The sequence below is a fragment of the Podarcis tiliguerta genome, assembly GCF_965153285.1.
Source record: "Podarcis tiliguerta genome assembly, chromosome: 9".
Classification (NCBI taxonomy): Eukaryota; Metazoa; Chordata; class Lepidosauria; order Squamata; family Lacertidae; genus Podarcis; species Podarcis tiliguerta.
In genome coordinates this window covers 59,908,775-59,935,358 of record NC_139542.1, presented here as the reverse complement: position 1 = coordinate 59,935,358, position 26,584 = coordinate 59,908,775, and the positions used below count along the sequence as shown (strand labels likewise).

Here is a 26,584-nt window from a genome sequence, read left to right as displayed (position 1 = left end):
GGTGCTCGCAAGACAAAATTAATCCGTTCCGCGAGTCTCTTCGTCTTGCGGTTTTTTCGTCTTGCGAAGCACGGCTATTAGCGGCTTAGCGGCTATTAGCGGCTTAGCGGCTTTAAGAAAAAGGAAAAAAACTCGCAAGAACTCGCAAGACGTTTCGTCTTGCGAAGCAAGCCCATAGGGAAATTCGTCTTGCGGAACGATTCAAAAAACGGAAAACTCTTTCGTCTAGCGAGTTTTTCGTCTTGCGAGGCATTCGTCTTGCGGGGCACCACTGTATTAGCTTCCAAGGTGTAGTGCGGGTTGTTTTTGCTTTTAAATCAAAACCACCACCAGATGACAGAGCCCTTAAAGCCCTCCTGGTGTCCTACAGTCAATTATACTACAAATCCCATAAGACTAAGCCGACATGTGATGGCGGGATGCAGTTCAGAACATCTTCATTTTCGCCATGACTTACACCAAACTCCTGTGCTGGGACACTTGTTCTTTGATGGATTTTCTGCCACATTTCCAGTACTGGAGCTCCCATTTGGCTGTCGTCTGAAAGCACCACAGCTTTGTACCAAAGGCCAATCATTGTCAGGATTTCCAAGCAACAGCTCTCACCACACACAAACACACAGGAAGCATTGTTCTGAACCTGTTGGGTCAGCCTCACTACTTCTGGCTTCATATCGTCCTTTAAAAATAATAATTCAGGATAAAGGTAGCAAAATAATCAGATGATTATTACGCTTGTCGCCTTCTGACAATATAATTTCAGACGTAAGGAATCTCAGCGATGCCTACACAAGAAGATCCTTGTGTGACACAGGATTGGTTGTTGTTATTGTTGGCATGGGCTGACAATGGAGTGTGCCTCTGGGGGTGAAGTCAAACCTCTGGAAAATCACAGCACCTGCTGTAGCTGGAGAGACCTTTTGCATGTCGAGACCTTTAAACCTAGCATCATTCTGGGGCATTGTGGGAAATTAAGAGATCAGCTAGACCTGAGTACCAGACATTGCTTGGTACACTGTCACTGCAAGCTAATTTAGCCTGCCAGGGCCCACTGACAGCAGGGGCCCGTCACTGGGTCCTTCGTATCTGCCATTTCCTCCATTGAAACAGTTCAAAAGCATGTAAAGTGCAAGTAGAGAAGAGGAGGTTAAGGGGTGATATGCTAGCCATGTTCAAATATATAAAAGGATGTCACATAGAGGAGGGAGAGAGAAAGGTTGTTTTCTGCTGCTCCAGAGAAGCGGACACGGAGCAATGGATCCAAACTACAAGAAAGAAGATTCCACCTAAACATTAGGAAGAACTTCCTGACAGTAAGAGCTGTTCGACAGTGGAATTTGCTGCCAAGGAGTGTGGTGGAGTCTCCTTCTTTGGAGGTCTTTAAGCAGAGGCTTGACAACCATATGTCAGGAGTGCTCTGATGGTGTTTCCTGCTTGGCAGGGGGTTGGACTCGATGGCCCTTGTGGTCTCTTCCAACTCTATGATTCTATGATTCTAGGTACCACTGTGGTGGGAAGGGAAACAGCATTTCCATGTGCTCTGGTTTCCGTCACAGTGTCCCGATGCTCCAGAAGTGGTTTAGTCCTGCTGGCCACAAGACCCGGAAAGCTTTCTGTGGACAAACGCCGGCTCCCTCAGCCTGAAAGTGAGATGAGCATCGCAACCCCATAGTCGCCTTTGACTGGACTTAACCATCCAGGGGTCCTTTTTTTTATCTTTATATTGTCAGGGGGGTTGATTCAGCCTGTCAAGGGATAATATAATAATTAAGCCATCCAATAAGCTGCCCAGGCCAGGGGACCAATATTGTGGGGAAGCATCAGTTAATCTCACATGGTCCAAGAGCTGTGCCCCAGGAACCCTTTGTGTGAAGCAGGGGTTGCTGAACCCTAATTCCCAGGGTTCTGGGAATTATTTGCAACTGTTGGACTAGATCTGAATATGCCAGTCATTTCCAGTAACTCTTTAGTTGCTGGAAGAAGCACCCTAAGTAGTCAGCGGTACAAAATCCTCTCATTAAGCTTGATGAAGATGGTTGTTATGTGCTTATGAGTCCAGGGAATAGAATACGTAATTATATATACAGTGGTACCTCGGGTTAAGTACTGAATTCGTTCCAGAGGTCCGTACTTAACCTGAAACTGTTCTTAACCTGAAGCACCACTTTAGCTAATGGGGCCTCCTGCTGCCACCGCGCCGCTAGAGCACGATTTCTGTTCTCATCCTGAAGCAAAGTTCTTAACCTGAAGCACTATTTCTTGGTTAGTGGAGTCTGTAACCTGAAGCGTATGTAACCTGAAGCGTATGTAACCCGAGGTACCACTGTATTTCCCACCGTTATGTACTGAAGGTCTCACCCTGGGCCAGCAGGGGGATACTGTAGATAGTTTTTACTCAGGTCCACATATGCAAATAAGGGATTGAAAGTGACGTTCAGTGATTGGATAGTTACAGAAAGTTGTTACAGTTGCGTTGTAGTGGAGCTCTATATAAGCAGGATGGCTGAACCCTTCAGTTCAGTTCTGTTCTGGCCTGTGAATAAACAAGAGCTGTTTGAAGAACCGCTGTGTTGTCTGATATGCTCACCCACAACTTAACACCCACCACTGGAACCTCAGACTAATTATTTGTCTGAGTGGGAGAGAACAATAGCACCTGGAGGTCAATTCTCTCCTTCTGCTGGAAAAAAAAAATCCATTCCTGACACCCTTCTATTTCTAAACTAAATCAGATTAGAAATTGATCTTGTTTATATTAATTCTTTATCCATGAGCTAAAAACTGACCCTGTTGCATGCTGAACTTCAAGCTGCATTTGCTTCTGTTCAGTAACCTCTACGACAATCTGCATTTCTCTGTTACAGTTCCATGGTGCTTCAAAAATGCAAATAAAGACTGTGTTCTGTTGATAATACAAACAGCAGAGTCCAAATAGAATCTATCTCATTTGCTTATTTACAGCAGGATTAGAAAGCTGGAAAGAGCAGGGGTACCTCAGACCAGAGCCTTTAGGAGGAAGGCTGTGTAGTGTAGCCAAGGAAGTCTGAGCTATGAAACCTGGGTTCAAATCCTACTCCATTATGAACTCCACTGAGATCATCTCTCAGGATTGTTGTGGGATACATAGGGGTTTTATCCCCATTTACAATTGGCCTGAGGAGGTTGGAGGAGAAATGGGATGTATATGTAATAAATAAAACAGTTGCTAGAACTTGAGGGTGAAGAATCAAGGCATATTTCATTCATCTAAGATGGTGGGATGGAAAATTGGATGGGCCAAACCATCCACCACTGCTGAAATAAGGAGAACCATGTCCTATTTCATGCTGTCGAGCCTAGTATGGCCATAGCCACACACCATCTAATATCTGAGATACTATGGCCGCCCCTGTCATACAAAGAGCTGGTGATAACATTCATATTTTTTTATTTTTTGAAGTCATGTTGCTAGTGGAACCATTCTTTGCAAGAATAATTACAGTGGGACCTCAGGTTAAGTACTTAATTCGTTCCGGAGGTCTGTACTTAACCTGAAACTGTTCTTAACCTGAAGCACCACTTTAGCTAATGGGGCCTCCTGCTGCCGCCACGCCGCCGGAGCACGATTTCTGTTCTCATCCTGAAGCAAAGTTCTTAAACTGAAGCACTATTTCTGGTTTAGCGGAGTCTGTAACCCGAAGCGTATGTAACCTGAGGTACCACTGTATTATTATGTCAGAACCTACAGTGAAATCCTAACCGTGTCTACTCAGATGTAAATCCTACTGAATTCAGTGGGGCTTACTCCCAGGTTAAGTGGGGTTAGGAGTGTCGCTGTAGCTGTTTAAAGGAAAACACCAACAGTAGTAAGCAACACTAGTTCCCAAAGTGGGGTGGGGAGACAGGCATAGGCAAATTCGGCCCTTCAGATGTTTTGGGACTACAATTCCCATCATCCCTGACCACTGGTCCTGTTAGCTAGGGATGATGGGAGTTGTAGTCCCAAAACGTCTGGAGGGCCAAGTTTGCCTATACCTGATATAGGGATATAAACATATAAGGAGTAGCAGAAGTAGCTTATTTTGGTTTCCTCTGTCACTTAAAGTTGCGGGGTGGTATGTGTCTGTGTGTTGATGTTCCCATGTTCTTATTTTTTTTAGCTACCCTGGGCAACCTTTCTCAAGTGCTCTGTGTATGTGTGTGTATGTGTTAAATTTTCTGTTTTACAATTTAAAATATTCATTTTATATCCTTAAGATATCAATGACTTCCCTTCTTTTCTTTCCATGGTTCATTTTACATATCATAAATCCCTGCATATTTTACTAAAACGATACCATTCAGTATGCCATTATTGCATCCATCAAAACTTGTTTACACTGATGACTTTATCTTAATGCTGCCAGCGTTTTCTGCTGTACACAATTATTTCCCATATATTCAATAAACGTTTTCCAATCTTCTTTAAACTATGTTCTTCTTGCTCTCTTATTCTATATGTTAAGTCTGAAAGTTGTGTCAACTTATGTAAGTTGCCATTCTTCTTTAGTTGGGACCTTGCTCTTTTTCCATTTCTGGGCTAACAAAACGTGGGCCGCAGTAGTAGCATACATAAATAACCTTTTCTGACACCTGGGAATTTCAGTCTGAAGTGTTTAAAGCTAGGGTTGCAGCTTTGAAATGATAAGACTTCCTCAAGCTGAATGTTGAACTGCCCTGTATGGGAATCCTGTGCAAATCAAGCAGATCACGAAAGCTATGTTGTTTCCTGCGCCTTCGAGAGATTCCTTCTGCTCCATATTTCTGCAATAGATGGGGCGTTCGCTACCCAGAGGGGGAAAAGTCACCAATCAGCTGCTAACACTCAGGTTGCAACATGGCAGCCCAATGCTCTGATGCCCTGCCAGTGGCTTCAGATGGCGTCAAGCTGGGCTAGCAGAGGAAGAAGTTATTCGTATAGACAGGTTGTCCTGAACCCTTAACCAAGCTGTCATTCTCATGGACCCAAGTCATCTGACAGCCTGTTCTAGGACCTCCTGAATATTGCAAAGGCTTTTGAACGAGGAGAGGAAATGCAGAAAAGGCTTTAAGACTGTACTCCAGTTACCTGGGAGTAAGCCCAACTGAACTGCTTAGTAGAACTACACAAGAATGCACCGCAAGCGGGCAGTATTGACAGTGTTAACCGTATTAACAGCATGAGGTGCGTGCAGAAAATACCATTTTTTATTTTGGGATCTGTGATGATTTGAGGCCAAGTAGTTCTTGAAGCCATCGTCAGGCTTCTTGTGTAGGATTGCTGTTTGTGAGAAGCATCATTACATGTGTTGTCCCTATGTGCTTTGCTGTGGGGGGGGGCACCTGTAAGTGGGCTGTCCACGTTGTAATTGCGAATGCAGTTGATAATAGTGCATGAATGGAGTTGCTGGTTCTCACAGCCGCCCTTTGGACATATATACTGCAATGTGGATATTTTTGCACTTTTACCCATTGCCCCAAACACCATGGTTAAAAGCACAAATATTATACACATATTAAAAACGCTGTGAAAAGGCTTTAAAAAAAAAGTTTTGATAAATATATTGAAATTGCCATCATCGCCATCTAGTGTCACGTTTGTATACTGCACTTCAGAACATACAGTGGTGCCCCGCAAGACGAATGCCTCGCAAGACGGAAAACCCGCTAGATGAAAGGGTTTTCCGTTTTCAGAGGTGCTTCGCAGGACGAATTTCTCTATGGGCTTGCTTCGCAAGACGAAAATGTCTTGCGATTCTTGAGGGTTTTTTCCGCTCCCCACCCCCTTTTTCTAAGGCGCTAAGCTGCTAATAGCCTTTTAGCAGCTAATCCGCTAATCCCTTAAGCCTTTAATAGCCGTTAATAGCCGCTAATAGCGCTAATCCGCTAATAGGGTTGCTTCGCAAGATGAAAAAACCGCTAGACGAAGAGACTCGCGGAATGGATTCTTTTCGTCTTGTGAGGCACCACTGTATTTAAAACATTTTATTTGCAGCTGTGTAGTTGAGTTGAATTATGGTGCTGGAGGAGACTCTTAAGAGTCCCATGGACTGCAAGAAGATCAAACCTATCCATTCTTAAGGAAATCAGCCCTGAGTGCTCACTGGAAGGACAGATCCTGAAGCTGAGGATCCAAGACTTTGGCCACCTCATGAGAAGAGAAGACTCTTTGGAAAAGACCCTGATGTTGGGAAAGATGGAGGGTGCAAGGAGAAGAGGACAACAGAGGACGAGATGGCTGGACAGTGTTCTCGAAGCTACCAGCATGAGTTTGACCAAACTGCAGGAGGCAGTGGAAGACAGGAGTGCCTGGCGTGCTCTGGTCCATGGGGTCACAAAGGGTCAGACACGACTAAACAACAGAAGTTGAGTCCCATGTCTCTCACCCCCACAACATCCCTACCTGAATGCTTTTGCCTTTCTGGGTTTCTTTCCTCGAACTCAAATACAGTCATACTTCATGTTGCATTCCACTCTTGTTACAGACTTTCAGCTTATGAATGTGGCAAACCCAGAAGTGTTTACTTCCGGGTTCACCGCCGGCGCATGCACAGATGCGATCCGTTCAGACATTTTGCTTCCAAAAGAACGTACGAAAACCAGAACACTCCTGGTTTTCGATCATTCGGGAGCCGGAACATTTGACTCCCAAGGTGTTCAGGAGCCCAAGGTATTTATTTAGAAAAACACCACCCTTACTCTGATAATTCTCGTAAGGCCTGCAAGTGCTCTCATTTTTATTTTGCAGTTCATGAGATAGGGCTCTCCGATGAAGAAAACAGCAATGAAAAACAGGTTAGCTGAACAAAAAAGCAGCGCATGAGTCCATTAGCACTTGCAGTTCTGAGGTGAAACGATACGACAGCAGTATATTGGTGCTGTCAGCCCCCAGGAATGCTAGTCAAACAGGCTGTGCTGCTGGCACAGCTATGGTTCACCTCCAAACTGGCTCTGTGTTGCACGGTCCGGTCATGTATTTTTGGAGCTTTGATGCAATGTTGATGACCACCCTTGGTCTACATAGACCACATGCCTGAGCTTCCAGCAGTCGCAGTGACTTTTGAGTAGACTACTGTCGTTTTTTCAAACTGCGTTTGAGGCAACCCTGGGGCTCGTAGGAGCTCATCGCTGAGAAGATTGGTCATGGCAGAAAAAGCTTCCTCTCCAAAGACCAGTAGGAAAAAGACAGTCACGGAACCGAGAAATTGCACAAAACAAATGAAATACCGTGAAAATCCCAGAAACGAGAAATAATCGACTAGAAATATTATCTTATGAAAATAAACTAAATAATAAAAATCAAAGAGTTTAAGGGAAAATAAGATAGAACAAAGCCTTAACACGATGCCGGCTACAAACTTTGTTTCACTGAACTATTCAGTTTCCCCAGAAGGAAATAGAAAAATCATAAACCTTAAATGACCAAAATTCACAAGAAGGGGGTAGAACTCCCAAAAATTCTGAAGTATTCAGAAAAAATTTTGAACTCCCAAAAATTCCTGGGTTGACCTAGGTGAAGCAAAGCGCAGCAACAAAGGATTGAGGACTCAAAGGTACAATTTCTAATACTGAATTTACAAACCTTTTTGTCGACCCAGGATTATAAATACTTCAGAATTTTTGGGAGTTCTACCCCCTTCTTGTATGATTTTCCTATTCTATTTTTCTATAAATCCAGAAGTTCCACTGTACAAATATGTGGGGTTAGAAATACATAATTCAGACTACACGTGCTTTAGGACAGTGCTTTCCAACCTGGTCACTAGGGGCATAGTAGTTGTGTATCTGGATTAAAACTGGGGTGCCTGCTTCGATTTTACATTGAAGACAATGTTTGGCAAAGTTTTGACATCCTCTCTCATAATAACGAGGGGCAGGGATCCTCCTTGCAACAGCAAATTAGCCCAGTTATTCCTCTCAGCATCCTGCCACAAATCGTGTCCTCCAAATCATGGAGAGCCATGTATTGCGGTGAGATGACCCAACTGCCTTCTTGTTGCTGGGGCGGGCCCGTTTGGATGACCTTCTTGCCTCATTGGTCGCCCCTTTGTTACTGGAGGAAATTTCTGTCAGTTGGGGTTTGATTGGCAACTTAGGGGCTGTTATGTACTGAGTTGAATAGGATCCAAACTGCAGCAGTCTGATTGGTCCTAGAACAATAGGATCCAAAAGGCAGCAGTCTGATTGGTCCTAGAACAATAGGATTCAGAATGCAGCAGTCTGATTGGTCCTAGAACAATGCAGCAGTATGATTGGTTGGCAGGAACCACCCAATCATGCTCCAGATAGAAGCGAATCCACAACCTGATTGGCTTACAGTAGAATTCCGGAATTAGCCAATCATGTGCAGCCCATTGTGTAAATAATGTATATAAAGCAGATACTTTGAGGGGACTTTCATTCATTCCTCCTCACCACTATGAGCTGAATAAAGAGCATGAAATCACTTTGCGACTCTGAGTATATTTCAGGGGCTATTTAAGGGGCTGCGCGAGGCGAAGTACTTCCTCTTTCATGCAGCAGATCTCCCTCCCTCCCTCCCTATAATTTAAAGTTGTGTTTTTCACCTTGCTATGCCTGGGACGCGGGTGGCGCTGTGGGTAAAACCTCAGTGCCTAGGACTTGCCAATCGCATGGTCGGCGGTTCGAATCCCCGCGGCGGGGTGAGCTCCAGTCTTTCAGTCCCAGCTCCTGCCCACCTAGCAGTTCGAAAGCACCCTTAAGTGCAAGTAGCTAAATAGGTACCGCTTTAAAAGCGGGAAGGTAAACAGCGTTTCCGTGTGCTGCGCTGGTGCAGGCTCACCAGAGCAGCTTCGTCACGCTGGCCACGTGACCCGGAGGTGTCTCCGGACAGCGCTGGCCCCTGGCCTCTTAAGTGAGATGGGCGCACAACCCTAGAGTCGGACACGACTGGCCCGTACGGGCAGGGGTACCTTTACCTTTACCTTTATGCCTGTCTAGGGGTCGTCTGTTTTTGGAGCAGGGGCCCGGTAGGAATTTTGCCACTTGGCTGATTGGCTGGTGCCATTTGGTTTTTGCCTGTTGTTGTTTAGTCGTGTCCGACTCTTCGTGACCTCCTGGACCAGAGTATGCCAGGCCCTCCTGTCTTCCACTGCCTCCCACAGTTTGGTAAAACTCATGCTGGTAGCTTTGAGAACACTGTCCAACCATCTCGTCCTCTGTCGTCCCCTTCTCCTTGTGCCCTCCATCTTTCCCAACACCAGGGTATTTTCCAGGGAGTCTTCTCGTCTCATGAGGTGGCCAAAGTATTGGAGCCTCAGCTTCAGGATCTGTCCTTCCAGTGAGCGCTCAGGGCTGATTTCCTTAAGAATGGATCGGTTTGATCTTCTTGCAGTACATGGGACTCTCAAGAGTCTCCTCCAGCACCATAATTCAAAAGCATCCATTCTTCGGCAATCAGCCTTCTTTATGGTCCAGCTCTCACTTCCATACATCACTACTGGGAAAACCATAGCTTTAACTATACAGACCTTTGTTGGCAAGGTGATGTCTCTGCTTTTTAAGATGCTGTTTAGGTTTGTCATTGCTTTTCTCCCAAGAAGCAGGCATCTTTTAATTTCGTGACTGCTGTCACCATCTGCAGTGATCACGGAGCCCAAGAAAGTAAAATCTCTCCCAGCCTCCATTTCTTCCCCTTCTATTTGCCAGGAGGTGACAGTGGCCATGATCTTCGTTTTTTTGATGTTGAGCTTCAGACCATATTTTGCGCTCTCCTCTTTCACCCTCATTAAAAGGTTCTTTAATTTCTCCTCACTTTCTGCCATCAAGGTTGTGTCATCTGCATATCTGAGGTTGTTGATATTTCTTCCGGCAATCTTAATTCCAGTTTGGGATTCATCCAGCCCAGCCTTTTGCATGATGAATTCTGCATTTCGCATGATGAATTGGTTCTTGCCTACCATGTAGCAAATCGTCACAACTTTGTAAGCTTGGCGATTAGGCATTGGTTCATGCTTTGGTGGAGGGGATTATGGATTGGCTGTGCCTGCCCCTCATTTTTGTTGCTGCTGCTGGGAATTCCATTAAAGGAATCCAGGGGCTCGATTTGCTCTGTCCGATCCCCTCTCAGGGGTAGGGCCATGCCAGTGTTCCTGGGGCCATCTGGGGTGAACTAAGAGGCGGAAATCTGCCTCTGTGTGGTGTAGTGGTTAAGAGCGGTAGTCTAGTAATCTGGTGAACTGGGTTCGCGTCTCCGCTCCTCCACATGCAGCTGCTGGGTGACCTTGGGCCAGTCAAACTTCTTTGAAGTCTCTCAGCCCCACTCACCTCACAGAGTGTTTGTTGTGGGGGAGGAAGGGAAAGGAGAATGTTAGCCGCTTTGAGACTCCTTAGGGTAGTGATAAAGCGGGATATCAAATCCAAACTCTTCTCCAGTATGTTTTCCCTTACTGACCTCTGGAGGTTCCAGTTGTCAGTCCTGTTCCTGCCGGTGCAGGATCAGGCAGTCTGAACCAGTGGCGTAGCGTGGGGGGGTGCAGGGGGTGCCGGCCGCACCGGGCGCAACATCTGGGGGGTGGCGCTCGCACTTGCAGCTCTCTGCCCCTACCTGGCTCCACAGGTTAGGGGGCGCAAATTACTTGCCTTGCCCCGGGTGCTGACAACCCACGCTACGCCACTGGTCTGAACCAATGGCTAAGCAACCACTCACATGCTGTAAACAATAAAGTTGTGGCCAAATTAATGCCAAAAATCTTAGACAAATATTCTGCTTCCTGTGTGATTTATTTTGGAGGGGATTTGGGGGGGGCTTCATGCACAACTTCTGGTCTAGCGCAGCAGGGCTCAGGAACCGGGCAATGCTGAAAATCTGACCTGCACTTGCCAGGTGTTGCACAGGGGAATCTAAAAATCTCGGAATATGTGGGCAGACTTCAATAGGCATAGAATAACTTCGTTTTTGTGACTTGCTACTGTGCCCTGGCACGTAGTTTGGGATATTGCATGAGGGTGACCGTATGCCTACAGCAGATGGGTATCTACTAATCAAATCACATCACTGTCATTTCAGATGCCTCTGCTCAGCCAGAAGTTAAAATCATGGTCCTTCAACTCTCACTGATTTATTGGTAAGTAGGATATTAAATTACATCTGCCGAAGGCCCCGCACAGAGTGTGTGTTTTGTGTACAATTCCAGCTGTCCCTCTTGTTTGATGCCTTGCTGAAATAATATTTGTCGCCTCCTCTGAGGCACTAGTCTTGAGCTCTTCCCAAATTCCTGCTATTTTGGAGGCGGGGGGAGAGAATTAAATCACATACCAGGAAATTGAAGTGGTGCAGCTACAGCTGTTTCTGGTGCTGTTGTGCAGCAAACCTACTTCCCCTAAAAATCAGACTTCGAGCAATGTGACAGGAAAATGCAGAGCAAAGTGATGAATAGCAATTGTCCGATGTAACGGTGTCTAACCTCTATGCAAACTCATCAGATGAATGCTCAAAAAAGAGCTGGCGTCGACTAACCTTCCCGCAAGGTTTTGTGCAAACAAATTGGGATGAATGCTCAATAAAGGGGTTGTCTTAAAAGTGAACTACCGTATTTTTCGCTCTATAGGATGCACTTTTCCCCCTCCAAAAATTAAGGGGAAATGTGTGTGTGTCCTATGGAGCCAATGCAGGCTCCTTGGCTTCAGCGATAGCAACGTGAAGCCTCCCAAGCGCAGAGGGAGCGCTCCCTCCGTGCTCCGGAGGCTTCGCGTTGCTTTCACTGAAGCCTGGAGAGCGAGAGGGGTTGGTGCACACTGACTCCTCTCACTCTCCAGGCTTCAGGGATAGCTGTCTGAAGCCTTTGGAGCGCAGCGGGAACTCGCGCTGCGCTCCGAAGGCTTTGGGTTCCTTTTGCTGAAGCTGGGAGAGCAAGACTCTCCTGGCTTCAGCAGAGAGGGAGAGCTGTGCAGCGCCCCTTCTGCGAAGCGGGAGGAGAAATGGAAGGGGCTCCATTTCTCCTGCCGCTTCGCTGAAGGGGCGCTGAGCAGAGAGGGGGAGAATTTTTTTTCCTTGTTCTCCCCCTCTAAAACAAGGTGCGTCCTATGGTCCGGTGCATCCTATGGAGTGAAAAATACGGTATGTCTGGTTGAAGGAGATCCCTTACAAGAAAACAGTAAAGGAACTTGTCTCTAAGACCCTCAGATTAGAGCAGTTGTTGTTGAGCGTTTTTTAGGGCAGCCGCCGATTTCAGGGAGAAAAATTTGAGAAGTAACAGGAAAGGTCAAAACCAGGCACCTCTTAAAAGACCAAAGCTAGCTAACTAAAGAGAAAATGTATGAAGATTTCTCCAGAAAGCAGTTCTGTGGATCAAAAACCACTTCTCGACCTACCAAGGTGCAGAGAAAAGTAGACTCCAGGGCTGTGAAAACTCCCTACCTTCCACATTCTTTCCCTCAAAAAAAAACCCGGGTGCCATGGTTTACCTCTCACCGAGTTAAAATTCTCAGTGACAGTGCCCAGAATTCTCTGAGGGCAAGAATGTGCCTCTGAGGCATAGTGTGTACACAGTTGAAGTGTAAAATAATAGTGAAAGCTTCTTCCCTGAGCAGAGGAAATAGCTATTATGTCTGTGGTGTAAATATGTCCATAGATTTTCAGGCTCCATGGTAGACACTGTAGCTCCACTGGCTAGAGACAGGTCACCTCTCCCCAGATGAGTGGAATGAGGAATAAACCAAATGTATGTTTGTGAACAACACAGAGCTTATCTGGGGTTTTTTTGTCAGCCAAAGGGTTGAAGCAGTAGGCCAAAGGTGGTCCAGGGACGGCCATGTCACCTAGACACATCTTTGATGCAAAGACGATCCGGCCTTTGTTAGCTTTACGGTGGGAATAAAAGTGGGTCAACCAGCAGCTCTGTGAAAGATTAACTTATATGCAAACATGGCGTTGGTTACTCAGAAGTCCGAGTATTCAAGGAAAAGGCTTACAAAAATATAAAAAAGAAAAATCCAGCTCCATTAAAAAATAAAATAAACCCTTAGTTTTGAACACCTGACAGAATTACATGTTTTCTGGGAGATTTGAAGAGCTTTCCAAGTTTGGAGGGTTATTTCATTTCCGACAAAAAGCCACAAAGTGCTAAGAAGCGGTTCTTGCCGGTATTTCAGATTTGAATTCTGCTCTTTTGTACCAACCTGGGTTAAAATTTGAACCAGTCCCCATACCTGCGTTTGCCACGCTCTCTCTCTGATTTCTATCTTAAAACCGCAGGTTGTGTTGTGCAGATAAACAGGCCTTCGCCACGTAAAGCGAAGAGCAGCTTTTTAATGAGAGTGGGCGAACGCTCCTAATGGTTGCTGCAGTGATGTAATTAGCATGCATGTAATTACAGAAGTCTGACTGTGCATCTCCCTACTCCCACCTCGCTTTTCAGGAAGAACTTCTATTTAATTTGAACTCCGGCTTCAGGGCTTGTTTGCAAGGTGGCGCTGGTTAATATTTAACCAAGGAAATACTCTCCATTTTCAGTTTTCTCCCACTGCACAACAAGGAAACACCTTTGCTTTTCATCTCCTACTTGACCCTTTCAATATTCCGGGAATCAGCGTGTTTTTACATGAGTAGAATGTGTCCTTTTATTTAAAATGCACCTCTGGGTTATTTGTGGGGCCTGCCTGGTGTTTTTACATGAGTAGAATGTGTGCTTTTATTTAAAATGCATCTCTGGGTTATTTGTGGGGCATAGGAATTCGTTCTTTTCCCCCCAAAATATAGTCCGGCCCCCCACAAGGTCTGAGGGACAGTGGACTGTCCCCCTGCTGAAAACGTTTGCTGACCCCTGGACCAGCCGGTCAAGGGATTTCCTGATTGTGCTCACATATTGTTGTTTCCCTAGATTTTTATCTCAGAAATCTTTGAAACCCACTGTGGGGCTATGTTATCCTATTTCCCACCTTCATCAACACCCTTCTTTTATATATATTTATTTATTCAGTGGCGTTGCATGGGTTGTCAGCACCCGGGGCAAGGCAAGTAATTTGCGCCCCCCCCCCACTGCACTGTCCCTCCCCCAGATAGTCCCTCGCGCTGTCTCCATCTGGTACCTGGGTGACGCTGTGGTCTAAACCACAGAGCCTAGGGCTTGCTGATCAGAAGGTCGGCGGTTCGAATCCCTGCAACGGGGTGAGCTCCCGTTGTTCGATCCCTGCTCCTGCAAACCTAGTAGTTCGAAAGCACGTCAAAGTGCAAGTACAGTGGTATCTCAGGTTAAGTACTTAATTCGTTCCAGAGGTCCTTTCTTAACCTGAAACTGTTCTTAACCTGAAGCACCACTTTAGCTAATGGGGCCTCCTGCTGCCGCCGCGCCGCAGAATCACAATTTCTCTTCTTATCCGGAAGCAAAGTTCTTAACCTGAAGCACTATTTCTGGATTAACGGAGTCTGTAACCTGAAGCATATGTAACCTGAAGCATATGTAACCCGAGGTACCACTATAGATAAATAGGTACCGCTCCGGCGGGAAGGTAAGCGGCGTTTCTGTGCGCTGCTCTGGTTCACCAGAAGCAGCTTAGTCATGCTGGCCACAAGACCCAGAAGCTGTCTGTGGACAAACCCTCGGCCTATAGAGCGAGATGAGCGCTGAAACCCCAGAGTCATCCGTGACTGGACCTAACAGTCAGGGGTCCCTTTACCTTTGTTGTTGTTTAGTCGTTTAGTCTTATCCAACTCTTCGTGACCCCATGGACCAGAGCACGCCAGGCACGCCTGTCTTCCACTGCCTCCTGCAGCTTGGTCAGACTCATGTTCGTAGCTTCGAGAACACTGTCCAACCATCTCATCCTCTGTCGTCCCCTTCTCCTTGTGCCCCCCATCTTTCCCAACATCAGGGTCTTTTCCAGGGAGTCTTCTCTTCTCATGAGGTGGCCAAAGTATTGGAGCCTCAGCTTCAGGATCTGTCCTTCCAGTGAGCACTCAGGGCTGATTTCCTTAAGAATGGATAGGTTTGATCTTCTTGCAGTCCATGGGACTCTCAAGAGTCTCCTCCAGCACCATAATGCAAAAGCATCAATTCTTCCGTGATCAGCCTTCTTTATGGTCCAGCTACCTTTACCCTTTTAAATGTGCTGTGGGAGTAGGTGGGGAGAGGGGGATATTGGCTTGTTTTCATTCTTGTTTTTAGCCTGTATTTTGTTTTGTTTTCAACTTGTATTTTTATGTTGTGAGCTGCCCTGAGATCTATGGATAGAGGGCAGTAAACAGACTTAATAAATAATAATAAATTATTATTACTATTTTATAATCTATAATCCAACAATCCCATTCAAAAATCAGGAGTCAGCTATTGCTGCTTCTTTTTGCAACATTTCACATCATGCATGAAATACCTGATTTCTCATGTCCACTCTGCCTGTTTTCTGTCTTTTCAGATAATTAACAAAGAAGAATCCAGATGGGGTGCAGGTGCTGTAAAATGATACAAAGGTACAGGCAGACTGGGGCTGGACCTATACAGATATAAAAAATGCTAGGGGGGGGGGAAACATTATGGGGGGAGCTCCCAAGGCAATACTGTATGCCAGGCTTCCCCAAACTCGGCCCTCCAGCTGTTTTGGGACTGCAGCTCCCATCATCCCTAGCTAACAGGACCAGTGGTCAGGGATGATGGGAATTGTAGTTCCAAAACATCTGGAGGGCCGAGTATGGGGATGCCAGCTGTATGCCATTGACTTTGGATTCCTCTCTACCCTGCCATCTAGTGTCACATTTTTATAATGCATTTTTAATGTTATATATTGACCTGTGTAGCTGAGTCCTGAGTGTCATTTGGGGTAGGGCGAAAATGATAATAGTTATATATCTGTAAGGATATCTCTGAAGCTGCACTCCAGATCCCATAAGCCCCAGCCAGCATGGCCAATGGTGAGAGGTGAATAGAGATGTAGAACAGCAGCATCTAGAGGGTCTGGGATGCCCTAGCATTATTTTAGGCTACCGTATTTTTCGCTCTATAAGATGCACCAGACCACCAGATGCACTTAGTTTTTAGGAGAGGAAAACAAGGAAAAAATACTCTGAATCTCAGAAGCCAGAACAGCAAGAGGGATCGCTACGCAGTGAAAGCAGCAATCCCTCTTGCTGTTCTGGCTTCTGGGATAGCTGTGCAGCCTGCATTCGCTCCATAAGACGCACACACATTTCCCCTTACTTTTTAGGAGGGAAAAAGTGAGTCTTATAGAGCAAAAAATATGGTAAAAATTGGTGGCATTTCTGAAACTTGCAACAAAGCCTGCATGTTTGAAGCACGAAACTGACCCTTTTTTTATCTATCACGAAAAGAAAATGCTAACTGTTGCTCTTAACCTTTTTCTAGTTACATCTTTGAACCCCAAGACGTGCCAACATCCGGGTACATCAATGAAATAAACAACTTCAAGTCCGACGAGCAAGACGGAGGCAAATTCAAATGCAAGCAGAACAACGACATCCAAGTACACAAAAACGAGCTGCAGTCCGGGGAATTACAAACAGCAGCAAACCAGCACAAATTAAACAACAATAAAGATGCCGTTCTGAACCACCGAAGCAGCGCTCTTCATGAGGAAGGACTTGGGAATCTTGCCGAAAAGTGCCGTTTCAATGTAAATGGGATCCATTCCCTTCATCCCAATCCCAGCACAAACCGAAACAGAGAGATCAGCACGCACACCTGCTCTGCTCAGCGAGCCGGTTTTTCAGTCCAAGGGTTGCCTCAGGAAAGCACGTGCAATAACCATGAGATTCTGGAAACGGAAGTTCTCGCAAAGGCATCTTCAGAAAAAAGAAGTGCCCTATATGAGGAATCTCAGAGCGCTCCAGGCAGTGACACGCACCTGCCTGGACCCACTGATCTCCCCAAAGGCGGCTATGCTGGAAAACAGAGAGCTGCTGGAAGTGAGAGTCCGTCAAATAACCACACACATACAGGCCAAAGCACAGAACACACCACGTTAAGCAGCCAGCAGGACCTGCCATTAGCTGAGTCTAAAAGCTGGGATTCAACAGACAAAGCCTGTAGAACAGGCCAGCCAAAGGTGTGTTTCAAGGACAATGTAACCGACAGCATCCCGTCTCCAAGGGCCAAGGCAGATGCTAGATTTGATTGCCATAATGACATTAATGGAGAACTGGAGGAGGAGGTTGATGCCGAAGTAGCAGAGGCTCTTGCAGCCCTGGCTGCTGCTACGGCAGGAGAAGATTTTGAGGAGGAAGAGGACTATTAGGTGACAACCCGGACGCCAGTAATAAGCCTTGCTTCTGGGGCTGCGTGAAATGCTGTGTTTCCAAGGCCTTTGCCTTTCCAAGGCTGTGTTTCTAAGGCCTTTGCCCAGGACTCCCACAAATAGCAGAGGGGGATATATCACTAGGCCAGGTGAGATAACAAGAGCAGCCAGTGTTGTGCCCGGTGCATTGCACCTAAGCTGATATATCACAATTAACATCAGCCGGTCTAATGCTTATGTACCAGCCCACCTCCACCATGAGGTACCTGCTACTGCCAGCCAAAGCAGTCTCTCTTGTTTGCCAACATGACCACTCTGGCTGCTATGAATGCTGCCAAGAATAGTTACCAAATATGTCCCACTCTAGGGAGAATTCTGCCCTCTAGGTCAAGTTTGCTTCCAACTGGAGAAAAAAGAGGAAATATTTGGTTAAGGAAAGCCCCAAGCTTCCCTTTAGTCCAGTCACCAAGGAGTAATATTGATCTCTCAAAGAAGCCAGTATGTTGAAGGTTTGTCCTTTTCTTGATCTACCAGGGCTTACACGCTAGGCTGTGCAAAATGTCTCAAAGCAAACCTGGAAAGTGGCACTTTTAAACAGAGCTCACTCAAAACTGCTGCTCTTTGTGAGATTTTCCGGCAGTGCCAAACGTGCCTCTCCTTTCTGACATTCTTCTCGCGCTCCAGGTGAAAATGTTTGTTTGCTTGTTTACCAGGACCTGAGTGACATCACCAGACAGACAAACCTAATTGAATGCGCAGGTTTATGGTGTCATCACACTCGCTGCTCAGTCACTAATGATTAACTCACGAAAGCTGGAAGCAGCCGCAACCAGGGTGCTCAAAAGCATCAGGTATATAAATGAATATTTGCACGGTCTAAGGCTGTCTTCACATGATAGTTTATTCCACCGCCCTGACATTTCCCTAACTGTTAATTTACACATTATATTTGAGCTTTCGCGTGATGTAAAAGCCACTTCTGGAGAACCAACAGAATATGGTACATGTTTAGTGCCCATTTCTGTGTTACTTGATTCCAGAAAAAAAATATGTTTGAGGCCCCTTAACCTGGAAAATTGCAAGAGTAAAGTGACAAAACCTGGGCTGGTATGATGGCATACAGTTTTTTCCAGCTGTTGTCAAAGAGGCATCGTGGGGGAACAAAAGCACACATATGGAAAGGCTGAGGGGAATGGTGACAGTGTCCAAAAATATTCATTGTTGTACCACAGAATGTTCACTGGTGTGAATGAAATTTAGCGTGACAGTCGAAGAGTCCCAGTTCCATAGCATAACAGGTACTGCAGTGTGAAAGGAACATTCGAAAATAGGACACAAGTGCTAGTAGTATAATCAGGAAAACTAATACAATATTCCCCACACCTGAATGCACGCAAAGCATTCTTTGGGGAAACTTCTGCCACAGTGAAATAGTAGATGCGTGGCTGTTTGCCGCACAAAAATCAGGGCTAGAGATATTTAACTCTGCTCTAAAAAGGTAAAGGTACCCCTGCCCGTACGGGCCAGTCTTGCCAGACTCTAGGGGTGCGCCCATCTCACTTAAGAGGCCGGGGGCCCGCGCTGTCCAGAGACACTTCCGGGTCACGTGGCCAGTGTGACGAAGCTGCTCTGGCGAGCCGGCACCAGCGCAGCACACGGAAACGCCGTTTACCTTCCCGCTATAAAGCGGTACCTATTTATCTACTTGCACTTAGGGGTGCTTTCGAACTGCTAGGTGGGCAGGAGCTGGGACCGAAAGACGGGAGCTCACCCCGCCGCGGGGATTCGAACCGCCGGCCATGCGATCGGCAAGCCCTAGGCACTGAGGTTTTACCCACAGCGCCACCTGCGTCCCTAGTGCCATGTATTTTCCCCCTATAAAAGTATTTTTTAAAAAGAAAATCTTGATTAAACATTTATCTTGAGCCACTGCCTACACATTCCCAGTTGGTATCAAAGTATCAATCCAGGCTAATTATGCGCTACAGAAGTTCCACCCATTTGCATCCTCCTTTCTGCTGATTTCTAATGGCGCTTCCCATGCTGTTGGGAATGTGCCTTTGTGCGGCAGCAAGTGCCATTGAGCCACTGAGGTTCCTTAGGGCTGATGATGACAAGTGTTAATTCTCGGCAGTGCCAGAAACGAGCATTCCAGCAGGCTCACGAGATCCGCCCTGTGGAATGAAACAGCACGAGACCGAGGTATTTTCATGTGGCGGTCTGAAGTGCAATTAAGTGCAAATTAACACAAAACTCAAAATGTCAGATGGTTGCGAGCACAGGGCAGGTTTGTGCATGCATTTTGATTTCCGGTGTCCTTGTCACTCAGTGCGCTCACGGTGGAATGCCTCAAAGGACTCTGTCCGAGAGCATCATTTGGGACAATTTGAAAGCTCTGCCTCCGGTGTGTGTTTGATCATTCGCACACGCAACTGTACCGATACCAGCAAGCTACAGAATCACAGTGCCTGTCGACCACAGGTGCTGCTAAGTAATTAAAAGTATTGGGATGTAGCTGTATGACACAGCTCCTCAAAGAATTTGTATATGCTAATTTATATGTAGAGATGACTGGGGGATTAAATGGCAGGTGACTGGAATATCACCTAGCCACCTTATAAGCAAATGTTTTAAATTGAGTTTTAAAGGGGGGGGTGGAAGGGATAGATGATCTGGGGCCCACCACAAAAGACCCGTTCCTCAGACCACCCTGGGCCACCCCCTATCAGAGCCCCTGTTGTCAACGGCAGAAACATTCCCAGAAAAGCATTTTTAGACACTTGCTTTTATTGAAATTTAAATAGAACACGGCAAACAGAAACAAACATTTCAGTAAAGCAAGAATCAGTGGAGGACAAGAATTTGGCACTTGTACACATTTTATTGTAATTGACACATCTCAGGATATTTTCTGCTGGGCAATCCTTAGAATGCTTTCCTGTGCCTCCCCAATCTGAAATAGTCCTGTTTAGGGCCAACTAAAATACATTATTTTTAACAAGAATAAGAATTTATTATTTATACCCCGCCCATCTGGCCAGGTTTCCCCAGCCACTCTGGGCGGCTCCCAACAGAATATTAAAAGCACGATAAAAGATCAAACATTAAAAGCTTCCCTAAACAGGGCTGTCTTCCGATGTCTTCTAAAGGTCAGATGGTTGTTTATTTCCTTGACATCTGACGGGAGGGTGTTCCACAAGGAGGGCGCCACTACTGAGAAGGCCCTCTGCCTGGTTCCCTGCAAACTCACTTCTCGCAGTGAGGGAACGACCAGAAGGCCCTCAGTGTCTGGGCTCAACGATGGGGGTGGCCGAGGCCATTTAGAGCTCTAAAAGTCAGCGCCAACCAATTGTTCTCGGACACGTACTGGGAGCCAGTACGTTTAGGACCAGTGTTATATGGTCCTGGCAACTGCTCCCAGTCACCAATTTGGCAGCTGCATTCTGGATTAGTTGTAGTTTCCAAGTCACCTTCAAAGGTAGCCCCACATAGAGCGCATTGCAGTAGTCCAAGCAGAAGATAACTAGAGCATGCAGCTACACATCTGGTCCTTTAGATGCACATTTTTCCTGTTCAGAACCAGGAAATATCCCTATCCCCAGGAAACATTGCTTCTGTTTTGTCTGGGTTCAATCTCAACCTGTTGACCACCACCCAGTTTTTTAAACTGCCAGAAGTTTAGGCATGTTAGTCTCTGTGTAGCAACAATCCTAAAGAAAAGGTCTGGGGGCCATTTTGAAGATAAACCAATTTATTGTGGCACCAGCTTGAGTCTGGGTTTAAGGAAGAATGGTAAGCAATATGGTAAGAAGCTGAGAGACAAAGATAAAGCCGATTTCTCTGAACTCTCCTGCTCCCTGATTTTGCCCGGTTTCTCTCCCTCCTCCCTCCATGGTTTCGGCATCAAAATGGGGGTTAAAGGTAAAGGTAAAGGTACCCCTGCCCGTACGGGCCAGTCTTGACAGACTCTAGGGTTGTGCGCCCATCTCACTCAAAGAGGCCGGGGGCCAGCACTGTCCAGAGACACTTCCGGGTCACGTGGCCAGCGTGACATCGCTGCTCTGGTGAGCCAGAGCCGCACATGGAAACGCCGTTTACCTTCCCGCTAGTAAGCGGTCCCTATTTATCTACTTGCACCCGGGAGTGCTTTCGAACAGCTAGGTTGGCAGGCGCTGGGACCGAACAACGGGAGCGCACCCCGCCGTGGGGATTCAAACCGCCGACCTTTCGATCGGCAAGCCCTAGGTGCTGAGGCTTTTACCCACAGCGCCACCCGCGTCCCTCCAAAATGGGGGTTGCTAACCAGCAAATTAAGCGAGTAGGCAAGGACAAGAGGGGTGTCGCAATGAAAGCAGCCTCCAAAACAGTACAATGAGGATTCATGAGGACATGACATTTCCTATGACAGTTAGAGTACAGCCATAGAAACCTGGTCCCAAATTTAATTTACTGATATTTGAGAAACACTTGGCATACCGGAAAAGATTTCTTCTCTAACTATTGGCCAGATATTCCCTGGAATTTCAAACTGCTGTATTTAACCTCATTTCGTTAGCTCTGATTTTGTATTTGTCAAGAAAATCTACTGTAAACTGTTAATAAATTGTTTTAAATATAAATAAGATATATCCGTTGACTTTTATCTTAAAGCCTCTCTTTTTTCCCTAAAGTCTCCTTGTGTGTGTGTGTTTCACCCCCATCCTCCCCCAATCTATTTTATTGAGTGAGAATGTGCAGCAGCCCAGTCACTTGCATGACTGAACAAGCATTTGAATACAGACCTCTCACCTACTTTGATGGTGCTGTATCATACAATGTAGTTGTTTTACCAGCAGCAATGATTTCACAAACGACTGCCTTTTCTCTGCTTTCATTTCTCCTTGCACCCCATCTTCCCCATACGTGAAAAGGGGGAGTAGACAATAAATGGAGGGGGTGGTGTAAGAAAGGACAGGGGGGAGGTCAAGATTACTACTGTTTCCTAAAATAGCCCAGTCATCCAGCATTCCTTCAAAGCGCTCTCCTACACGTTAGGAAAAAGCAATGTAGGAAAATGTTTTTTGCGGTTCAATGCTACGAAAAAGGGAAATGGAAAAAAAAAACACCTGGTATTTTTGCATGCTCCACACAAGTTAACAGAATTGCCCAAACTCCAGATCATTTTTCTCCCGGCAGGTGTACAGCAGAGCCATCTGCAGGACTGAATAATTACTGCAGCTATTATCACATCTGGAATAATTCTATTGTGGTAGCAGTGAATCATTTATTAAAGCAAGAGCCAGGGCTACCAGCTGGGATTAATTACTTTTTAAAGGTTCGTTAAAAAGCAAACGGTAGCTGTGCTGGTTCACAGAGGGGCAAAAAACCCCTCCAAAATCCAACCAAAATGTCATAAAAGTGCATTCATAGCTGTCGTGCATGCACGACACTTGCTTTGGCTATATAAAGATTCACGTTGAACACTGGAAATAGAAATAATGAGGCATTATTGTGAAAATGGGACTTTTAACCTTCTGAAGGCGGAAGCAGCAACTGGAACAGGTTTTTTTTAATGATTACCAAAGTTTATTGATTGCTATTAAATATATACAGTCATACCTCGGGTTGAAGTAGCTTCGGGATAAGTGTTTTCGGGTTCCGTGCTGCTTCCAGGTTTCGCCGCTCGCGCATGCGCAGTCAAAATGATGTCACGCGCATGCGCAGAAGCAGCAAATCGTGACCCGAGCACACACAGATGGGGTTGCGTTCACTTCTGGATGCAAATGGGGCTCCAGAACGGATCCTGTTCGCATCCAGAGGTACCACTGTACAGTCATACCTTGGAAGTCGAACAGAATCCATTACAGAAGTCCGTTTGACTTCCAAACCGTTCAGAAACCGAAGCGCGGCTTCTGATAGGCTGCAGTAGGTTCCTGCAGCCAATCAGAAGCCTCGGAAGCACGGACGTTTGGCTTCCAAAAAGAGTTCAAAAACCAGAACACTCACTTCCGGGTTTCGATCGTTCGTGAGCCGAAACGTTTGAGTACCAAGGCGTTCGACAACGAAGGTACGACTGTAAATTTAAAGCACATTTGAAGCACTTTCTTCCCTTCAAAAGAATCCTGGGCACTGAAATTTCCACTCACAGAGTTACCATTCCCAGCCACCCTTTAAAAACTACAGTGCCTAGAATTCTTGGGGTGGGGGCGAGAGAAGAATGTGGTTTGAAAGTTCTTTGTAGTGTGTACACAGCCTCAGGCTTCCAATTTAATATGAGATCCAGGAACCAACTGTAAAAAACTTTGCAAATAATAAGGAATAGTGTTTATTCAGGACCAGGTATGTGTCAGTTGTGGTATTATTTCTTTGAATGTTGATTTCAGGTTTTTTTTTTATTTTTACTGATCTTTTTGCTAAAGCAGACTGTATCTGTGGCATGGGCCAATTTCGAAGAGGAAAGGTTAAACAGGTCAGCGTAGGGTCTCTCTATGTAATAGATGGAGACAGAAGAAACGTTAAAAATGGATCACAAAGAAAGTAGCAGAAGAACATTTCAATCCTGCGAGACTCGCTCCAACATTAAGATCACTGTATTTAAAATAGAAAGTGACCTTAAGGTCAGAGAGAGAGAGAGAGAGAGAGAGAGAGAGAGAGAGAGAGAGATTCAGTCCCACAGGACTGAATTGTTCCTTTGCTATTTCTCTTATTTTTAATGCCTGGTCTAAATCTATCTATTACACAGCATAGGGACTCTAGCTTGGCCCATGCAACATTTTGTCTTCCAAATTGCGTCATGACAAAATATGCAGCCTGCTTCAGCCAAAAGATTGCATTCGGGAAGAGAAGCTGGTGGTAATCATCATTTCCCAGAATTAGCCTTCTTCATGCGCACCCTAGGATACGAAGTTGTATGGCTGGAATTCATCAGCAGTTTTAATTGAACTTGCATGTTTTCCTGCGAGTGCAACCCATTTGAAAGGCGACTCTAATCTGGTGTGGACGTAACATTTGTTCTCCTTCGCTCTCAAGCATGCCATGGCAGTGACGGTCGTCACTCCTTCTTTTATATATATAATTTTTATTAAATTTTCTGTTTTAGAATTTAAAATACTCATTTTACATCCTTAAGATATCAGTGACTTCCCTTCTTCTCTTTCCGTGGTTCATTTTACATCTCATAAACCCCTGCATATTTTACAAAAACGATACCATCCCGTATGCCATTATTGCATCCATCAAAACTTATTTACAGTGGTGCCTCGCAAGACGAAATTAATTCGTTCTGCGAGTTTTTTCGTTCTACGAGTTTTTTCGTCTTGCGAAGCACCGCTGTGTATTGACGGTTTCCCATAGGAATGCATTGGCGGTTTTTAAAAAAAGGCGCAAGACGTTTTCGTCTTGCAAAGCAAGCCCATAGGGAAATCCGTCTTGCGAAGCAACTCAGAAAATGAAAAACTCTTTCGTCTTGCGAGTTTTTCGTCTTCCGAGGCATTCGTCTTGCGGGGCACCACTGTACACTGTTGAATTTATCTTAATGCTGCCAGCATTTTCAGCAATACACAGTTATTTCCCACATATTCAATAAACGTTTTCCAGTCTTCTCTAAACGTATGTTCATTTTGTTCTCTTATTCTATCTGTTAAGGCTGCGAGTTGTGCATATTCTGACAACTTAAGCTGCCATTCTTCTTTGGTTGGGACCTCGCTCGTTTTCCATTTGGGGGCTAACGAAACAGGGGCCATAGTAGAAGCATACATAAATAACCTTTTTTGACACCTGGGAATTTCAGTCTGAATTATCCCCAACAGAAAGGACCCTGTTTTTTTCGGGGAAAGTACTCAATGGTTGTCACTTCTTTCTGATCCCCAACAGATGGTGGTATGGAGATGTATCATTTCTGACCATGGAGGTGCCATTTAGCTGTCCTTGCTACCCTACAGATTCTAATTCTGATTATACTATCTGAGTGTCAAATATGTAGTCAGTGTAGCATCATGCACACAAAAGAGAGATGTATTAGCAGGCCTGGGAGAACTTCGAGGTTTGCAAAGTACAAGAAAATATTTAGGGGAGTGAAGAAGCTCAGGAGAAAAAAACCAGCAATGGATCAGTGAATACTGATTATGGGCATTGGGTACCGTATTTTTTGCTCTAAAAGACTCACTTTTTCCCTCCTAAAAAATAAGGGGAAATGTGTGTGCGTCTTATGGAGCGAATGCAGGCTGCACAGCTATCCCAGAAGCCAGAACAGCAAGAGGCATGGCTGCTTTCACTGCACAGCGATCCCTCTTGCTGTTCTGGCTTCTGAGATTAAGAATATTTTTTTTCTTGTTTTCCTCCTCCAAAAACTAGGTGTGTCTTGTGGTCTGGTGCATCTTATAGAGCGAAAAATATGGTACATAATGCTGAATAACAGTAAGGGCGAGGAAACTGAAAACTGGAGGACAGAGCGGTAATGAAATACAGTAGTACCTTGGCTCCCGAATGACTGAAAACCTGGAAGTGAGTGTTCCAGTTTTCAAACTTTTTCTGGAAGCTTCCGCTATTGCTTCCGGCATGCCTGTGCAATCGGAAACCAATTGGAAGCCGTGCCTTGGTTCCCAAACGTTTTGGAAGTCGAACGGACTTCCAGAACGGATTCTGTTTGACTTCCGAGGTACAACGGTATAATAATAATTTTATTATTTGTACCCTGCAAAACCATCAGATATGTAAAGGAGAACTGTGATAAGGAAAGGGGGTTTAAGAAAGATTTTGAACTCCTTGATAAAAATTCCAAATAGGAAACAGAAGTCACAGAAGAAGAGTAAAAATAAGGAAAAGTGATGAGCACCTCTGAGAAAAGAGTTTCCATGTGCTTTCATAACTACGAAGTGTGGAAGGCCGTCTGAAAGACAACGAAGTTTGTACCACCAAAGAAGAGAGACCAGCCTCAACAAAACATTTTCGTTCAAATTCCAAACGTGAAGGTCCAACTACATTGGATCTGGATGGAGAAGCTGATCGTGCGACAACGGGTTGTGTTGAAGAGGTAGCGGCCGCAGATTAGTCGCTGCCAGACAGGTCAGGATGGGAGAAACCAAAGCCTCCGAGACCAAAAGATGCTACTAGTAAGTCTTCTTCCCTTTTCTCCCTCACCTTCTTCAGGATGTGGGGAGAAGAGGGAAAGAAGGAAGAGCGTAAAGATTTCCTAGAGGCCACAGTTCTGTGAGAGAGTCGACTGCTTCTGCTACAGGAACAGTGTGCTTAGATACTTAGCAGTTCATGAGAGACATGAAGACACCGGCTTAATTTTCTAGGCATAGTCCATTTTTGCTAGCATTTACCCAATGCTGCTAAGCTTTGGGAGCAAATGAGAGCACAAAAATGAGGCTTGCTTCTCAGCTTTGCAGGACGTGGGGCG

At 45.5% G+C, this 26,584-nt stretch overlaps 1 protein-coding gene across 1 annotated transcript in view; it reads left to right on the top strand.

Annotated features, from left to right (window-relative positions):
• The window catches only part of PGCKA1 (PDCD10 and GCKIII kinases associated 1), a 59,910-nt gene extending 42,661 nt beyond the window's left edge, over window positions 1–17,249 (top strand). The window contains exons 2-4 of the mRNA XM_083458447.1: window positions 11,027–11,084; window positions 15,370–15,424; window positions 16,314–17,249. Coding sequence (XP_083314573.1) covers window positions 15,393–15,424; window positions 16,314–17,202 — 921 coding nt within the window. The 5' untranslated portion in view covers window positions 11,027–11,084; window positions 15,370–15,392 and the 3' untranslated portion in view covers window positions 17,203–17,249. The remainder of the gene's footprint in view (window positions 1–11,026; window positions 11,085–15,369; window positions 15,425–16,313) is intronic.
• Window positions 17,250–26,584: the final 9,335 nt, after the last annotated feature.